This window comes from Manis pentadactyla, chromosome 8, assembly GCF_030020395.1.
Source record: "Manis pentadactyla isolate mManPen7 chromosome 8, mManPen7.hap1, whole genome shotgun sequence".
Taxonomy (NCBI): Eukaryota; Metazoa; Chordata; class Mammalia; order Pholidota; family Manidae; genus Manis; species Manis pentadactyla.
The window spans coordinates 84185512-84204788 of NC_080026.1; the positions used below are offsets into that span (position 1 = coordinate 84185512).

At 39.2% G+C, this 19277-nt stretch overlaps 1 protein-coding gene across 3 annotated transcripts in view; it reads left to right on the forward strand.

The window, feature by feature from the left end:
• ARID5B (AT-rich interaction domain 5B) overlaps positions 1-19277 on the forward strand; it is a 174112-nt gene that overhangs the window by 130565 nt on the left and 24270 nt on the right. For all 3 annotated transcript variants that reach the window (XM_036895094.2, XM_057505898.1, XM_036895095.2), the window contains 4 exons: positions 996-1108; positions 7067-7271; positions 9182-9234; positions 18590-18687. In XM_036895094.2, coding sequence (XP_036750989.2) covers positions 996-1108; positions 7067-7271; positions 9182-9234; positions 18590-18687 — 469 coding nt within the window. The remainder of the gene's footprint in view (positions 1-995; positions 1109-7066; positions 7272-9181; positions 9235-18589; positions 18688-19277) is intronic.

Consider the following 19277-nt stretch of genomic DNA (forward strand, 5'->3'; position numbering starts at 1 on the left):
AAAAAAAAGTGTGGGTACCTTGAAAGGTCTGAAAGAAATCCATCAGTTTGAATTGTTCAAGGACTACTTAGTTAGTTGGTTTGTTTTAATTTTGCTCTACTTGGGTGACTGGTGAGGTTAAATGTCAAAGTTGATGCCGGACAGTCGTTGCACTCAATAAACAGCTGCCTTTTTTTTTTTCTGCTTTCTGTATGGATCTTAAAGGCATTCAAGCTCAATATCAAAGATGAAATATGACTTTGACTTGCGCCTTGTCTGTGGCTTTTAAAAAGTAGAATCACAGAATCAGGCTAACCCCAGGATGATGTGTGGAAGTCATTTTAAATAACCTTCAAGATCTTCATAAAAAATATACTGTGAAGGAAAAGAGAGACTGCTGATTTAAACATATCTGCCAGGTTTCTTGAGATTTGAAACATGCTGGCCACAATATTATTCATAAATACAAGTAATAATATTTTTCAGATTATGGTGAATGCCTCTCTCTGTAGCTTTGTCTCTACTTATTTGTACCATATTTGAGAAAATGCTCAAGTCTCCACTTTTGAAGAGAGATGTTTTCAAATGTTGTATTACTATGATACCATAATTGGCTGACATATCACTTAGGTTTCTGGAAACAAAATACAAAAAAAAAAAGAGAAGAATGTCAGAGGCTGGTTTGGGGTTGTCTTTCAGTCCAGCATGTTCCTCCTCTAACAGAAGGGAAGTGCATTTGCTTTATCATCATCCTCGGGAGCTGAGAGCTTCATTTTATTTATGTGAATTAGACATGCTGAAGTGTGATAGATTAGCTTTGGGAAACAGGTACATATGTATATAGTCTACCAAGGTACAGCCCTTCAGGAAAAGAAACAGAAAATGAGGTTGAATGCCAAAGATGGGTACAGTTCTCTGAACAAGAAGAAGGGAGCACTCTAGTGAGATTCTTGGTCTTTAATAAGGAAACCCAAGCAAATGAAAATGTATATCAAGTGTTCTCCATTTATTTCCAGCGCCAAATCTTAAAGGCAGACCACGCAAAAAGAAGCCATGCCCCCAGAGAAGAGATTCATTCAGTGGTGTTAAAGACTCCAGCAACAATTCGGATGGCAAAGCCGTTGCCAAGGTACTGTCATTCGCTCCATGGTATTCGTTGGGCGGCATCTTTCTATTTTTCCTTTTTCTCTTTATCTCTCTGCTCTTGTGTCTTGGTGGCAGGTTTCAATTCAGAATCTGACTTTGGTATTCACAGCTCTGTGTCTGCTCCCGCCACCTCCCCTCTCCTGGGTGTTGTGGGGGAGGGGGAAGCATGAGCATTTTGATTAGTCAACAGAAAGACTTCCCACTTCTCAGTCTGGCCTGTCGGGTTAAGGACAGATGAATAAGCGCCCACGTCATTGAGGCTGAGATTTCATAGAAGGTGACACAATGACATAGTTTACTCTGCTTGTATCAAAAATAGACCAAGCTGAACCATCCCCTTTCTGAATGTGTTCATCTAAATATGCTTCAGAGATTAACAGAGGATGAAATTAGAATGGCTAGAATTACACTTCTTACTCTTATTTTTTTCAAAGTCACCTCTAATTTACATCAGATTAAAATAAAGACACATAGCTAAATATTTACATGTGTACATATACCCATGTATACATTTATGTGTTTTTAAAGATCTCTGTTAAAGCAGAAAGAAAGTCCAAATCCTATGTTATTTTTCAAGCCTGAGCCCGTTTTGCTTAAGCATTCTTTGGAATCTTGAAAGTGCAGGCCTGAGTATTTAGCACCATGAAGGGTGAAGTGTCACTTCATATTTTTAGACTTACCTTTTCAACTTTTGTGGGCTTGGGTCAGATTCCATGGTTCCATTTACTGGGCGTTTGCATTGAGGTGCCGGTTCTGTGCCAAAGACAGCAATAGCCCCTTGGGGACCTGAATTGAAGACCAGCTTTCAACTGACACCACATTTCCAGATCCAAGGACTAAACTTATGTAAATGAAATCATTTTGATTGGTGGTGAATTTGAAAGATTCTGATGCAGAAAAGCATGGATTCAGTTTTGTGTTGACAGTCTACTATTTTTCTGCCCTGTGCTCCACATCTCTTCCCACTATAATGAAACAAATCCTAAACATTCACATTCTATAAATCTTATCTTCAAGGATGCTTGTTTCATCAGGAAGCTCTGAGATTTCTTCATGCTTCCAGGATTACAAAGGGTTAAAAAGAGATGAACCAGTAGAAATGTATGTTTCCTGGCTAAAAACAAATCTGTCTTTCCCTAAAGTTATTTTTGTTCTGCTCGTTTAACCTTCTCTGAGTGAGTGCACATGGATACCAAGAATGATATTTTCTACTAATTTGAACATCTTGGTCCTAGAACCACCTATCTAGGGCTTTGTCTTCTGTGGTCTTGAAGGATGTCAGTGATTCCCTGTGGTGTGGTTTTCAAGATACTGTAGGATGGAGAGAGAAGGCTTCGGGATCTTAACATTCAGCAGTGCTTGCAATGCCAATCCCTAATGTTGGCACGCTGCCCCATACCTCTAAGGTGATATCATGTGTTTACTCCAGCATGTTCTGTATCTGAGCCCAGTACATGAAGCTCTTTCCCATGTCATTTGGAGTTACTACCAAAGTTTGCTTCTGGAAGTTTTACAAAAACTCATTCAATTGATCTGAAAGGACACCTCCAATATTTCTCTCTAAGGAAGGCAGATCAGGACTCACACTAGGACCTACAAAACTGAGGAGAACAGGAGCCTTTTCTGTATTTGATGTTCTCTGACTCACCCTTCTTAGGAGGGACAATTGTCAAGCCTGAGTTTTCTAAGTGACCCTTTCCACCACACCTCCCACCAGTGCCACCATTCAGAATCTTGCAGGTGGACTGTCCTTCCATTTTTGGCTTCAGTGGTGCATGGATGAGTGTCATGCTGCAATCAGCGACCAGGGACTGGTCTACACATCCAGGTCTTCTGGGAGTCTTGGATTGCAGTCCTGCCACGGCTGCTTCCAGTGGGTCTGGCAAGACTGCTTCAACTAGAAGAGAGAGGCAAGGAGGTATGAAGCATCATAGACTTGTCCGTTAGCACCAACAGAAAGAGGTAATATCCCTACAGAATGAACAAGCCACCTCAAGACAACCACTGAAAAGGCATTTGTGTCTTAAAGTGACCTTTTCTCATTAAACACTACAGTAGATGTTACAAGCTTGTGACTCTCTGAACATTTGCTGAACTGGAGCAACATTTCAGGGGAAAATTTGGCTTTCTGACCAAGACCTGTGACTTGTTTTCAAAAGTGCTTCCAACAGACCATTTCTAACTCTGGATAAATCCCAGCTTCCTGCAGCTACACAGAGCAAAACCCTTAGAGTAAGAACCCAGTGGGTTTGTTGAGTGCATGGCTGGAAAAACAAGTTGAGTAATTTACCTGTCGCCAACAAAAAGTTGCTCTTTCTGAACGAGAACATGAAAACTAGCTTTGCAAGACTTTGTTTTCCAAGGGACAAAGAGTTTAATGGCTTTCTGAAGATAGCAAAAGTCACACAGGGAAAAGGTTACCAGTTCTCTGAAGATGTCTTGAATGTGTCCAACCAAAACCTTGCCATTTCCCTAGGATCATCTTATAGCAGCAGATGTGGGGCTGAAACCCATTCATATGGTGATCTAAGAGAAATCTTCTCAGCCTCATTCTCTAATGAAAGGCCTCCATTGACAGAAGGCGAATGATTTTTTACATCCTGTAAGCACTTTCCAAAGGCCAGCAGTATATAACAGGTGGTTTATATTCTAAAAGGAACATAAAAAAGGGAAGTCACAGTGCCAATATATTACTTCATTTAAATCACAAACGTACTTTGGATATTTCAGTAATACAATTCTTGCATTATTTTCAGTATTTTTCATCCCATTGTTCCTCTACTCCCAGGGATTGTCTTTTCTACTTAAAGAGGAAGAAAATAAGGCTTTCTTAGCAAGTTAGTGGCCAAATTGAAGTTAGACTCTAGCTTCTTTCCTGATGTTCAGCATATCTTGCTGCACCAGTTGAAGTCTGGATTAGTTATAACCCAATCCAGTGAAAGGATGTGGTTAATATCAAATAAGTGGTGGTTAAAAGCAAATAATTGAAAAACGTTAAATGTGGATTCTTTAATTAGCACTTCCTCAATCACTTTGGAAACCCCAAAGCTCTTAGTGAACTCAACAAGTGTAAGGTGTTCAGGTTGGGAAACACAAATCTAGTAATTGACTGTCACCATCAAAAGGTTGGGCTTTCTCAAGGTCAGTGTGAAGACTAGTTCTTGTTTAATATTTCAGTAGATTAAAATGCTGAGAATGTTTCAGGTAAACATGAAAAAATAAAGAAAGGAATTTAGCCTGGTCCTATCCAAAAACAGAGTAACTCCCTAAAGGGCTCATTTATGTTAACTGAAGAAATGCATGGAGGTGGTCCCAGAAAGGAAACCACTGTACACAGCCCACTGAGGTTCAGGAGTGAGTTCAGTGGGTGGGAGTATGGCTTCACCTGGAGTCCTTGCTACAAATCAGGAGTCATTCAGACCCCTGATCTGTGTACCCCCTCTGTGTTTTCCTTCTGATTCCAGGTGTTTCTGCACAGATGAGGCAGAAGGTTAAGCAGTTCTCTGACACTGAGGGGCAAACCTTATGCTCCCTTAACAGAGGTGTTTCTGACCTAATAATATAAATAATTGGCCATTATCACTGCAAATTTAAGACTCAGCCTTTTTTATATGCAAACCTTACATCTATCCCTGTTTATACAAGAATGGGTCCTGGAGTGAGGCAAACCAAAGTTTGAAACCCAGGTCCTGCCCCACACTAGCCAAATGACAAGTTACATAACTTTGCTGAGCTTCAGTTTCCTCAACTGTGAAATGGGGCTAAATACCTCGCCCTTCAATTCTCATGAACATTAGGTAGAATGTTTGAAGCCCATAGCACTGTAAGTAACTCATTGTAGGTGCTCATTGATAAGGGTTTTTTGCACTTTGCTCAGTAGATAGTAGAAGGAATGGAGCCCTTTTATGCTTTGGAAACTGCTTCGTTTTATATTTTACTTCTCATTTAATAAATCACATTTCTAAGCTGTAGGTTTCACAGCCTAGTAATAAGATATGCTTTTTAACTGGAAGTGTGCTTTGGCTGTCAATTTAATATTTTTACAAGTTTCAGTAAATTATAGTGTTTAAAACCACAAGCCCTAGAGTGAGACTCCCTGAGTTCAAATCCCAAACTTGTCACTTACTAATTTGGGCATGACCTTGTGATCTTGTACATGTTACTCATCGCCTCTGTGCCTCAGTTTCCTCATCTCCAATATGAGAATAATGACCTGCCTCATTAAGATTGTGAGCATGAAATGAGATAATACCTAAAAAGTGCTTAGAAAAGAGCCTGGCTTACATAGGAAGCACTCAAAAAAGGTCGAGGGAAGCAATACAGATTAAAACTGGAATGATTTTATGGTTTCAAAAAGCCATTAAATTACAGATTTCATCAAACCTTTATACTCAGAAATCTAAAATTTGGCAGTGAAAAAAGATAACAACATAAAGTTTCATAAGATGTTCACCTTAGTATGAAGTTTGAAAATATTGTAAGTAAAAATTCTATGTGGAAAAATGTTTTCATTTCATTTCCACAGCCCCTTAAAAACTAAATTCTTATCTAGAAGCCCAATTAAATAAGTTGTGCAGAAGTTTTATGTTTTCCAGGACCAGCCTAAAGATATTAAACTAGCATGTTCACTCGAGAGAAAGAGCTAAAGAAAACCCTTGCAGAGGATATACTTCCCTTTAATAAATCAGCAAAGCCTTTTACATTCTTAATGCTTGGGGAGGAGAATCTGAAGGGAAAGAATAAAAGGGGTCAAAAATCTAAAATGGAAAACATTGTTGAATATGTGGGACATTTTTATTCATTACATTTCCCCAGCACTTGTCCTCTTTGCTCCGATGTTAGATACGAAGATGTAAAGAATATTGGAATTAACACATTCCCCATGGGCGCACTTGAACTCAAAGTTTGACCCTTTGTACTTCCCCATTTTACAATTAAAATAGCTCAGCAACTTAACGTTATATTTAACAAACATCAAAGACCTCTTGTAGAACATGGCAGTGAGGAGGGAACATTAGGTTAGCCAGTCAGCATGCCAAGCTCCATTTTCTCAGAGCGTGTGGAAGGGAGCATATCTGACACATTTACCCCCATTTATTTTTAAGCTAAGGAACTTTTTATTTATTCTTCTTGGGTTTCTAGCAGACCTCAACTCTTAACCTTGTGGCAAGTTACTGTCTCCTATCCTATTCTCAGAACTGACTGAAAAACAAGAAGCCCTCACTAAACAGTGGGGTCTTGTCTTTTCTTCTGAGAGTGTATCTGGGGTCGCCCTCAGGTGACTGCAGAGAGCTTGCTGGTGTTCCTGATGCCAACATCTCTTGGCATTTTTTCAGGTTTCTGGGAAAAGGATCATCAAGACACATTTACTGTGAAGAAATAAACTTGCCTTTCATCTTGATACAAAGTGTGAAATATGGGACTATTTATTAAGAAGTCAGAGTTTGTTCAATGAATTAACAGATGGTGCCCCTTAAAAAATTAGTGTATATAAAGAAGCAGAAGAGTGGTCCCACCGGATGCAAGTGCTTTCTGGTTTCACATCATCATACTTATAAGGATCCTAAAAGAGGCTGGCATAGTTTGGCAAACCATGAGCCTCTAGCTGCCCATTTCTATAAATAAAGTTTTATTGGGACACAGCCACACCCATTCATCTACATAGCGCCTGTAACTGCTTTCGTGCTGGAGTTGAGTAGTTGTGGCAGAGACTATAAGGCCCAAAAGCCTACTACTTACTATCTGGCCCTTCACAGAAATTTACCATCCCCTGGTCTAAGACAGTTTGTATTTAGTGATACCTCTGCAAAGCTACTTCAGGGAAGGGGTGATTCACTGGTTCACCCTTCTCACACAGTGGAATGTGTCCCTAACTCTGTCTTGTGAAAGCATTTCAGGGCTGTACTTGATTTGATGTGGCCTGTTTTTTTCTCTTTCCCAGGTGAAATGTGAGGCCAGGTCAGCCTTGACCAAGCCAAAGAATAACCAGAATAATTGTAAAAAAGTCTCAAATGAAGAAAAACCAAAGGCTGCCATTGGTGAAGAGTGCAGGGCCGATGAGCAGGCCTTCCTGGTGGCACTTTATAAATACATGAAAGAAAGGAAGACGCCAATAGAACGAATACCCTATTTAGGTTTTAAACAGAGTAAGTATACTTGTTTTCACTTCTGAAATACTAAAACTGCTCAGATTCTTTGAATTGGAAAAATATTTTTGACTCAGGAGTATGTTGAAATCCTAATCTGGGGATGATGTTCTCTGTTTATACTAAATCTACAAATCATCCAAGCCAGGAATTTTTTCCCTGCCTTTTTCCGCTACATTGTTCCCTTCTGGGGCAGTTGCAGTGAGATATTTATAGGCTTGAATCCACTGATTATGACTGGAAATAGACATGTTGAAAGTTTCTCATTTTCTGTTTTGTCAATCTTGAGTGTCTGTAACGCCTTTCTTCTGAGATAATAATATGACGTAGCTTTATCAGGCACAGATGTGGACTGTGAAAAGACAGCTTTTAAAAGGAAGACATTTAAAGGTGGACAAAACAACCTGAAAGAAGAAATCTATTTACTTCCTAAGCCCCAAATTGGTTAAGAGATAACAAAAGGCTGACTTCAGAGGAAATGAGAAAGACACAGATTTGAACGAAGGGCCCAATTTTAAGTTTGACTTGTACATTTAAGCATTGTATATATTTTTAAGTAGAACAGGAAACTCACAGCTGAGCAGAATTCCAAATAAAAAGAGAAGAAACCCAGATCCTGTCCTGATTTCACAACTGAATATATATTTTGCCTGTCTGGATTTTGTGGCACACAAAGCAACAAGCCCCTGGCTTGAAATAGTATTTTCTCCAAACGTATCTTCCTAGATTAAAACCATGTGTCATTTTGATGAAGAATGTCAAACCTGTGTGTTTTACGTAACAATTTACATACCTAATAGCAATTGGCACTGATTGCAAGAGAACACTCACAGCCATTATAAACTTATATAACTACGAATGATTACAATGTTTGTCTGAAAACTGGTTGCTTGAAATAGAAGTAAAATTAATGTACTATGAACAGCTTTGTTGCATTATGCATTGGTTCAGATTAAATCAAGGCTGAGGCAGGGCTCTTGATAGCTTTGAAATAGTGCAAGCTTTAGTGAGGCTTTTTGAACATGTTGTGTCAAAGAGCCTTTTTCTTTTCTTAATTTTAATTTTTTTCTTCATTTCCCTTACCAAGAAATTACTTGAAGTTCAGTTTTACCCACTTACAAAAGAGCCAGCTCCATAGCAGCCCCATTCCATGATATTTGGTATAAATGAACAGTGTTTGCTAGCAATTTGGCATAGCTGCTTAACAGCATATAAAAATTCGCAAGCCCTGCAAAGAGAAATCTGTTTTGAAAAATTTTATTTGCAACATCACACGGGCAAGTTAGTGGACGAAGTGGACTCATGCATGACTCAATTCCTCTGTGAACGAGGATCTTCCTTCCCTTCAATGTGTTTTATCACTGCTTCCTCAAGGGTGAAATATTTGTTTGCCTACTCAGTGCAAATGAAATATGGTATGAGCTTTTAATATAGTGCTGCCAGCAGACATTCTATTAAAAAGATAATCATGTATGAAAGTGGCTGTTATTTATTGATTATGGACAGTTCTTATCTGAAAGAAGGATTATATATTACTGTTTAATCAATGGATTCTTTTTAAGGGTTGAACAAGACTAGCCCCAGTTTTGAAACCCCACAAGGGGGCTTTAATTTAGCTTCCCTTGGTCTGCTGATGACAACAGGACTAAAACTGTGTTGCCCTTGATCCTAAAAGTAGAACCATTTCTGTATTTGTGATTGTTTCTTAAGAAATATTTTCAGTAGCAATAGTATAGCCTGTTGTTGAATGCCTTTTGGCAAATTGTTTCCTGAGAACATCCCTCTCTAGCATACTAGTATTTCTTTTTTCTTTCTCAATGAAAAAACAAAACAAAACAATGTTTTAATTGACATTTCTTGGAAATATGTTAATGCAATGCTTATCTAAATACTTATTGTCCCTCTAACAGTTAACCTTTGGACTATGTTTCAAGCTGCTCAAAAACTGGGAGGATATGAAACAGTAAGTGTTTAAGCAACTTAAATGAAATGATTTTGCAATCTAACCCCCAGCCCCCACCTTTGACCAAAATGGAGAAAATGCAAAAGCAAACCGTCATTGATTGCCTTTTCAAATGGCTCCACACTTTTGGGGGTTTATTGGGCTGCTTTTGGAAACAGTCCCAATTAGTTCCAGGTTTGGCAAAATTGTAAACTTGTCGTAAAAGCTACAAGTGGAAAACATATGTAACTCTCCCCTGTCAGGGAAATTAGTTGGGTCTGTAATTTTTTCCCATGTTGAGAAAGGGCTATTATTGTACAACAAGCCAAGATTGCATAAAAGAAATTTCCCTTGGCAACATACCTGACATCTGTTCACGTCTAATATGGGAAATGTATTAAAGGCTTTCAAAAGTAATCAGTACTGGCCGTTAAGGAATAGAATGCTGCAGAGTCTCCTCTCATTCTAGGGCAAAGCAGCTTTATTAGACAAGGGTCAGTGCCACGTAAACAGGAAGTTATCAAACTTATTCACAACAGGCTCTGATACTCTTTATCAGCTAATTCTAACTGACAGGAACAGGTTATTTTTAGCCCACAGGAAAATTTGATGGCCACGGATTTTACAGCCTGTGTTTTGAACCAATAAAATGTTAGAGCAACAAACTAAGATTAAAATCTTGAAAGAAGAAAGAACTGTATTAATATAGCACACAGAGATGATATCTGTAATAAAATCAATTGACATAGGAAGATGTCGTCATTGGAAATATTTTCTCCTCCACACAATGATCAGATTATGTTGTGCAGTTTCTTCTGCAATTGAGTAAGAAATTTCTTTCTCTACAAAGCTACATGGGATATCTCTGTATAGTAGTAAAATGACAGTAAGAGACACAAAGTCAAGAAAATGAAACTCATTTTTGCCCAAACATAATAACTAGTGTTTCTTGCCAGATATTGTTCCACATGCTGATGTGATGGTTTGATGTCAGGGGCTTGGAATGGGAAAAACGACAAGCATTATATGATTCAGATAATCCGGTATTTACTCTAGAGATACCTGCTCTGAATTCTGACCAAAAACTCTTTGATGTCAGTACATGTGCATGAAAAATGTTTATTTAACAAATGGGATATACATATATGTTTATAAGGAAATAAGTACTCATATGAACTACATATAAACTGTACATTACATAAACATGAATTTACTTAAGATAATTTGTTTTATAAAGCATCCTATGTAAAAATAAATAATGTAGTTTTTCGCTTGGTTGGATATGTTGATGGGACTGAGAGATGGACTCTGTCACTGTGGCTCATAGTTTTGCAAAATCTTGAGCTAATTATAGCTTTTGTCCATGTAAGAAAAAAAGCTGATAACTTATTCAGGGTTAGTTTTATATACAGAGGAATCAATCCCATAACTTAGACTTCTAAGTCTAATATTTAATGTTAAGGATAGGAATACACATTTTTATGAACTGTGACTGCAGATAAGTTATATGTTATTGCACAATATTACAAAATGTTTTTTCAATCCCAGGAACTTTTTGTTATTCACTGATAGGGAAAGTGCCAGCAATTTCACAGAATCAGTTTTTCCTGCTTTTTTATCTTCTGTAACATCCCAAGGATTTTTTTTTTTCCATGTAATAGCAAGTTGGTGTAGAATGTACAGGAGAAACTTCTGATAAGTTTCAGGGCATTTATGGCCCTCTTTGAACAAATAATATTTATTCTTTTGTTGAATGACTGAATGAATGACCACATAATCAGCAAATCACCTGACCATATATTGACTGAATGTCTTATGTGAACAAGGCATTGTTTTGGATATTGAGAGATGCCAAAATATCTGGCACAGTGGTTCTAGTTGCTTAGCATCCAGGAGAGGCAGTAATTATACTTTTAAGACAAGGTAGAAAAAAAAAATCAATGTCCTATTCAGGGAAAGTACTTCTTCATTTAGAGAGGAGGGAAGGAAGACTTAAGGCTCTGATGGAAATAAAATGTAGAGGTAGAATAAAGTTGAGCATAGAGAGTTTGAGTAATTTCAACTAGCATGACTAGGTGGCTGGGACCAGTGACCACAAAGGGGAGTCCAGAGAGAGAGATGGAGCCAGGTGAGGGGCCCTTGGATGCTAGGTCCTGGGGTTATTCAGTAGGCTGGGCGGTGAGAGGGACACATAGATGTTACGCTTTGCCACCTACTCTGCCTTCACCATGTTTGTAGGTGGAGTGAGCTAGGGAGAGGCTGGGGTGGGGGAATACGGAGGACAAGATTGGCGTCTGCTTCCCATGTGGTTATGAGCTTCCTGCTTCTTAAGCCAAGCCACAAAGGGCACTGGTAACTTCTGGGATTACCCTTTTCCTCCTGCTCTCTTCTCTCACCCATCAGTTCCCCCACGGTTCAGTGGGTTCCTCCATTCTTCACAACACCCCACATTTTTTCATCTCAGGCAGTGAATCTACATAGCCATCTTACTGTAAAATCTATATGTAGGGTCATAAACTAGACAAAGACAATTGGTATTTGGTATTTTTCCTTCCTTCTTTCTTTTTTCTTTCCTTCCTTCTTTCAGTCCTTTCTTCAATCCATCCTTCTTCCCTCCCTCCCTGTCTTCTTCCCTAACTCCCTCCTTCTATAAATGCCTCACACTGCTTGCTGGCCCTGTAGACACTTAAGTTTGCTATTCCCATACTACATTTAAGCTTTTGAACGTCCTAAGTACAACATTTTTCTCTTGGTATGTTTTGACTAATAAAACTGTTAGATGTTCAGTGAGGACCTAGTTTGAATTTAGTCCAGGAGATGTATGAATAATATCCAAAGGCTGAGGACTTAAGCTGTCATCACAATGTTACTAGAGGACAGGATACTTATTTGCAAGATTATCTGATATAAGAAGCAAGTGTACACTTGTTATTTAGAGCTCAAAAGAGATCTTAGACTCTACTAGATCAGTTGTTCCCAAAGGCTACTCAAGAACTAGGGCTTACATTTCAACAGGGAACTTTTAAAGTATAAGTATTTGTCTACGGTATAGGTGTAAATGAGATATTAACTCTTTGGTAGGCCTGGGTCTATGAACCTGAGAATCCTTTCTTATAAGCTGTCCAGGTGGTCTCAGTTCAAAGCTAATGGTAACAATGAATAATTTCAACTAGCATGACTAGGTGGCTGGGACCACTTAGCCCACTGGTCCTCAGGCTCCTAGCTTCAAAATGTGGTCCCCATCTAGGTCAAGTATTAATGATCAGAAAGTTGTCTTCACACTGTCACTAAATAAACATGCCAAAATATTAACATATCCTTGGCTCAAAAGCAGCACAAAGTATCTGATGAGGGTTTTCCCGTTTGGTAAAATGATAGTTGAAATTGGGACTCAATAAGCTATTTTCATTTTGAATGAGGGAAGTATAGATCCTGACCTTTTTATTTCTTAAGAAATGGCCTTTGTGCAGGAGAAGATCCTTGCCCTACTCCAGTCCATACCCTCATTTTACAAATGAGGAAACTGAGGTATGGTAAGATGAAATGAGTTGCATGGGGTTATCATGATGTTTTTCAAATTCTGAATTGCTGAGAATTTTGTACACAATTATCTGAACCTCCACAGCAAGGGGAGGGAAAGCAATTCATAAATGATTGTTCTTTGTGCTTTCCATTCCCTGCAGTCTCTTGTGTATTTAGAATTCTTTCTACATAGTTTGTGTGATGTTTTGGAAAAAAGATCTAATTACCTATCTTCAGTAGCAGCATCTTTCAGTCAGTTCTTTGTACCTAACATGAACCCTGCAGATATACTAACTACTGTCTGGGATTTCATCTGATTCTTGAGAAAAATGTGTGAAATTTAGGAGATGGGTCAAGAAGCCTGGCTGATGTAAATAGCAATAGTAAAACAATTGCAAGTTTAAAATTTGTAGGTATATCTCCTATGCTGTTAACTTGTGATTGGGCAAAGACATCTCTCTGGAATTCCTTCTGGTTATAAAAAAAGGCCATCTTAATTGGCTTGTTTTTGTTTGTGGTTATAAACTATTCCAAACCGTCTGGTTTGAATTGTGGATTATGGATTATTTCATTTCAGTCCTTCACAACCCTCAAATTGAATTAAAAAAAAAAAGAGAGGAGCAAAAGTTTTATTTTAAGCCTAAGCATTCAACTAATGGCCGTATTCAGTTCCCTTGGCCTCCTCCAGCTTTGCTGGGAATGTAGATTACGTTTCTGCATCATTAGGTCTAGAAATCATACATGTATTGAATGGATTTTATTCCCTAAAAAATAACATCCTGGCATTTTGATTGGTTAACAGTGAAGATCCTTCCTTTGCAATCATATATCCAACTTCTTCTACCAGACATTTTAAAGGATGGGTCGCCTACAGTTGAAAGGCAGAACTAGACAAAGCTTTGCCGATGCGCTAACAAGGCCATCACTGCAGCGTGTGGTGAAGCAATGAAACCTCACAGCATAGCTTGGGGGTATTACCAGGATGCAGTGTGTTGAGGGTGGTTTGCTAGAGTGATTTCCATTTGACTGATCATTTGATGGTGAGCCAGGGGCGGTATTTGTAGAGAAGGTACAGTAGGGAAATGAGTCTTGGGTAAATCTTATCCTAGAGGCAGAGGACCATGCCATGGTGCCATCTGAGAAAGTCAGCTAGCAGCCCATCTCCCCGTAGGGGAGACAGAGCCATTATTTCTCGTGTGGAAAAAGTCACTTGTCTTCTTGTTGGAAAGGTTAGGCTTCAACATCGGATTTCGACTTTGACATCATTTCAAGACATCCTCTGAATCTAACCCTAGTTCTCTGGACAAAGCTTCTTGCTTAATTCACAATTCTTGAGGCCAGAGATGATGTCATGTCATTTTGAAAGGCTCCAGTTCCTGGAGTACTACCAGGAAAAAAAGTCATCTTCCTTGAGTTCAGCCGCTGTGGAGGTGTCCTGGGAAGAAGGCCGCGTCTCAGAGCAGCCAGGCAGCGCTGCCTGCAGACAGACTCCTCTGACTCCAGGTTTCCTGCACATTCTTGGGCCGCGGAAGCACTCACGTCCTGAAAGATCTCTGAGTGCTGTTTCCTCACCAGAACACAAAAATTCCAAGATTATTTCATCTCTACAACCTCAAAGATAGGGAAATCAAGGCTCCAAGACCATGTGTTGGGTTAAAATAGTCTTCCAATTTTTTTGAAGTACAGGGTATTTTCATCGTTAATAAAACTGTAGAAGGGACAGATTCCTTTCTGCCTCTCTAGGTCCGCTTTCTTGGCAGGAATGGGCATTGTGGAGAGTTACTTTGAGGCCACTTTTAAATACCACCCAGGTTCTAAAGGGCAGTTTGAAAACCACTGTATTTGTAAGCAGTGAAAACTTAAGTGAACATAAAGATGTAGAGCGCTTTCCACAGAGTTTCTTGGGTCTTCCAAACACTAGGGAAAGAAGTAACTGTCAAGTGCCTTGAAAGTGAGATTGAGGCTCACTTGGTTTCTTTTGCATGGGTGTGGTCTGCTCACGTTTTCATCTTGCCTTATGATTAGTGATTTATGGGGTTATGCTTCCTGCTAAGTTATGAGCCCTTGAAAGCAGTAACAATCTTTTTCTTTTCATGATCTGTCCCCATCGTCAACCCTCTGTTCTCCCCATTCCACTTCCATACCTCTGTACCTGGCACAGAGCCCTAAAATGGTGAGCAGTAAAAGAAGGGTGGATGTCATGAAACCCTGTCATGAGGACCTTGAAGGGAATGACAGGAAATCCAGGAGAAATAACTGCTGGAATGAATTTGGCCATTTTCTTTAGGAAACAAACAGCGAGAAGTTCTTTGTATCGTTAAAAACCCAAAATAACAGAAGGTCAGGTTGAAACATGAACATGACCAGGAGGCCTCAGGCATAATGAGAGAATTAATCAAACTTTCCAGCTGAATGGGGCTGAGGGATACATACCATGAGGCAGACACTGCTTTTTGCCCCAGATAGAGCTTTAAAGCTAACACTCATCCATAGAGGACGTTGGACAACAGAATAAAAATGCTTACTTAGGCATGACGAAAACATATTAGTACAGAAGACAGATAGATAAGGTGGGAGCACAGTGCCCTGTAGCTGGGCCAGGAGTTCTCATATTCTTTCCTCTCTCCTTATAGGGAGGGCTCTGAGACCCATTGTGGGTTTAGACAATGGGAGGATTTAGACATTGCTTGCTGCAGAGCCCATGGGCAACTTTTGAATTAAAAGTGCATCTGGACACAAAAATAGAGATGTGTACCCAGGAGAACTGTGTACTTAAAAGCATCTAGCAGTTGGAAACAGCACATTTTATGACTTTCCTGTGGAAACAAAATATCTCAAAATGGCCTGATTCATCTAGGCAGGCCAGTGGAAGCTCGGTAAACAGAGAGACCACTTCCTTGAAAGCCCAGCCCTTGTCTCCACTCCAGATGAACCCTCACTGGTAAAAACTGTATTTAAACACCAGAACCTGCTAGCAGGGGGCTAATACAGACCCATTGCCAGCTGCACATAGCTTATTACCACCGAGTAGTGCTTGATGCTGGCTTCCTGCTGACACATAGTGTGAGGAAGAATTTTTTCAGTCCTAGTGTGAGGAAGAATTTTTTTTTTCCTTTTGATAATTCATTGTTTATGCTTAAAGAAGTTTCTCTGGTGGGCAAGCGTTGAACAGGGCAGTCCCTACCTAGTCTAGGTGATAGGTAGTCAGAGGGGCACGTGGTCAGTTTGTACACAGTGAATATCCCTGTCAGCAGTGGTCTCCTGTTTGTTACATTTTCCACAATATGTATTATTTTGTTTGTATATTTGGTCCCTTGTTTGCTTTTGATATCCCTCTCTAAGATACAGTCATGTTGGGTGTCAGGTCTGGTTTTCATTGTTGGATTTAAGCTGCTGGTGCAGTACCCAACAAATGGGAGATGTTCAATAAATGTTTGGAATGAATGGATGGATTCAAGCATATCATTAGGATTTATCCAGGAATCAGTGGTGAACATAAACAGATCCTGTGTTCTAACTAGAGACCTAGATGGTCCAGGTAGAAGGAACCATAGTTTTACCTGATACTTTAAGAGAGCAAAATCTCAGTACACTATTAACCTAACCCACCCCTTTAGATTCTTGCTAACCTCTTAGCTTTGCTACTTCCCCACTAGGGAGACACCTAAAACTCAAAGTTTAGAGACCTGAAACTTGTATCAGAAGCTGTGATTCCCACAGTCATCTCCTCAAATGAAGCCAAAGGCCCCTAGAATTCTGTATTATCACCCTTCTCCTGCATGAGCTAGTCACCAGGTCATTCTGATGTGGAGGCCACTTTGATGTGCAAAATTCTGCTCTTGGGACCATAAGACTTTGGTGTGAGTCCTGGCTTTGCCATTCTGCTGCTCGCAGTCCTTGGGCAAGTCGTACAACCACTCTGTCTCACTTACTGTATCTGTGAATGAGATTCCTGTAATGTGCCTCACAGATGGGAGAATTAAATGATATCATGAATGTGAAAACTCTTTATAAAATATAAAGTACATTGCACACAAGAGATACAAGAATGACAAGAGTGATAGTTTCTCCTGGAGTGATTGCAGGAATAATATATAGGCTGTTTGGGGACAATACGTAGGCTGTTTTCTGGCCCTGCTGGCCTCCGCTGGGCCCACACACCTCATCTGATGGAGGGGAATGTGCGGTGTATTTCAGGGGGTCTCAGTATTCTAAGGGCTTTGAGGAGTAACATAGACACTTGGGAGGGGATCCTGTTCCATCTTCCTTGAAGCACAGGTCTCCAATAGATAACCTGAAATTGTATTACTGTAGGATAGATTGTAATTAAATATAAAATAATTGTTAAAATACATGTTTTGAGTGTTTTAAAAGGGGCTTGAAACCATTTATTATCATTTGAACCAAGCTGCAAATAAAGGAAGATTTTATTTTTCGTTATGCCTGCTAGCAGATAAGAGGTGGTTCTGTCTAATGAGAACTATTGAAACAAAATCGTTGAAGAATGCTTCATGGGAAATTGAAAAATGCAAAACTCGTGTACTCCCAAGGTCCTACTTGGGCCTATTGACAAGGGTTTATGGAAATTAAGGGGTTTATTTGCCATAGAAAAGGCACCCTTTACCTTATAAATGTAACCACCCTTCCCCTCCTCCTTAGATTACAATTACAGTGCCCCCTGTTGGCAAGTTGAGATTTTTTTCTCCCTTGGATTGCTGCCTTTAGCCCCTAAGTGAACTATGCTGGCAGCACTGCAGGTATTTTTCAAAATAAGCCTCCTGCTCTGATTGTATTAAATGCTACTGACTTTGTCACGCCCTGCCCCCTGCACGTTCCAGTAACAGTTTTCCTGTAACTCTGTTTAGAAAAGTTCACAAGGACCTCGGAATTTGTTCTGTCTTCCTAATTTCAAGGAAACACTAGATTTGCTCAGATGTAGTAAATGACGCAGTTTTTCCAAGTTAATCATTTGCCAGATCAAGCATCTGTTATTTTGTAAAATCTGAATTTATGTACAAAAGTAAAATAAAAAATAAATAAATAAAACAAGACCACGGTGTGCCATTCAGTCTATTGCAAGCTGTTTGGTTTTATTCACCCAACTCATAATATACACATAGCTTGCATTTTAAATTTAGAATATGTTAGTTTTTGTAGTATTTGATCAATATCCCATTTTCCTGACCTACGTGAATAAAAATAAACAGCTTGCAACATACACAGTTTCAGATTTTGGTTTTGTTTTGGTGGATGGAGGAGCTGGCATAAAACTATAGCCTGAGATCACTAAATTCCATAACAAATTTTATCAGTTTAATTAATTTGTGTGATAATTTTAGTTTTCAAAAGTATGAAACACATCATAGAGTTCAAAAATCAGAAGATACAAAAGCGGGTTTGGCAAAAAGTCTCTGTCTTTACCTGTGTACTTGGCCACCAGTTTCCATACCCCTCAAGCCACCGATGTTAATTGTGATTCATTTAAACTGATGTACAAAGATATGTTTTAGATAAAGTCTTATTTTATTATGATATTTTATCACATGATATAAAGGAACAGAGTATAGATTTGGGAACTTGAGGTCCCATAACTGCGTAAATGTCTGGGGGGATGCACATGCCCCAAGGGTGACAATATAGAGAGCTAAAAGCAGACTTCCATTTTGATCATAAAGAAAAGTCCTGAACATGGGCTATCTCTATGAACCCTAAGTGTCCCCATAAATTTATTTGGACTTCTCTGTTTCTGAATTTCCAGAACAGACTGTTCTCTCTGACTGATACATAGTACTGAATCCTGGCACTATGAATCTGTTATGATACAAGATTGAATTTCCCATTGCCATTTTTTCAGATAACAGCCCGCCGCCAATGGAAACATATTTATGACGAATTAGGTGGTAATCCTGGGAGCACCAGTGCCGCCACTTGCACCCGCAGGCATTATGAAAGGTAAGAAACCCTTTCTTGGATAGTCCTTGCTTAATTAAAAGTGTGTTAACTGGAAGAAGCTTCTGGTCAAGGATAAAACAAGAAGACCTCTTAGGAAACCAAAAATCTCCCTCTGGCATTTTACTGTGCATTCTGCCTTGTGATTTTTAGGGGACATGATTTTCTCTGGTTACAGAGGCTAAAATTAGATGTTCTTTTAGTTTGGTTTTATCCTTTGACCACCTGCCTGACAATACCTTGTTTATTTCCCCACAAGCATAGATTACTCAATATGTTCTTTGTAGGTTGACTTACTGTGAGAACCTTCAGCTTCTGGAAAACACAGGTCTGCAGTGTTACTGTGAGGTTGCCATGTAACTGTATTAACATTGAAATTATTCATGCTGATTGTATTAATATTGAAAAGGAAACATGTTTTTAAAAAGAAAATTCAATCCAGATAAGATCCATTGTTTTTTCCCATCTCATTGCTTTTCTGGTACAGCTATGCTTTTGACCCAGAAAATCCTTTCTTGCCAAGGTCTGAGTGGATTCATTTTCTAACAATTTCAGCTTCTTTCAGAAGGTAACGCTAGTGCAAACAAGAAGTA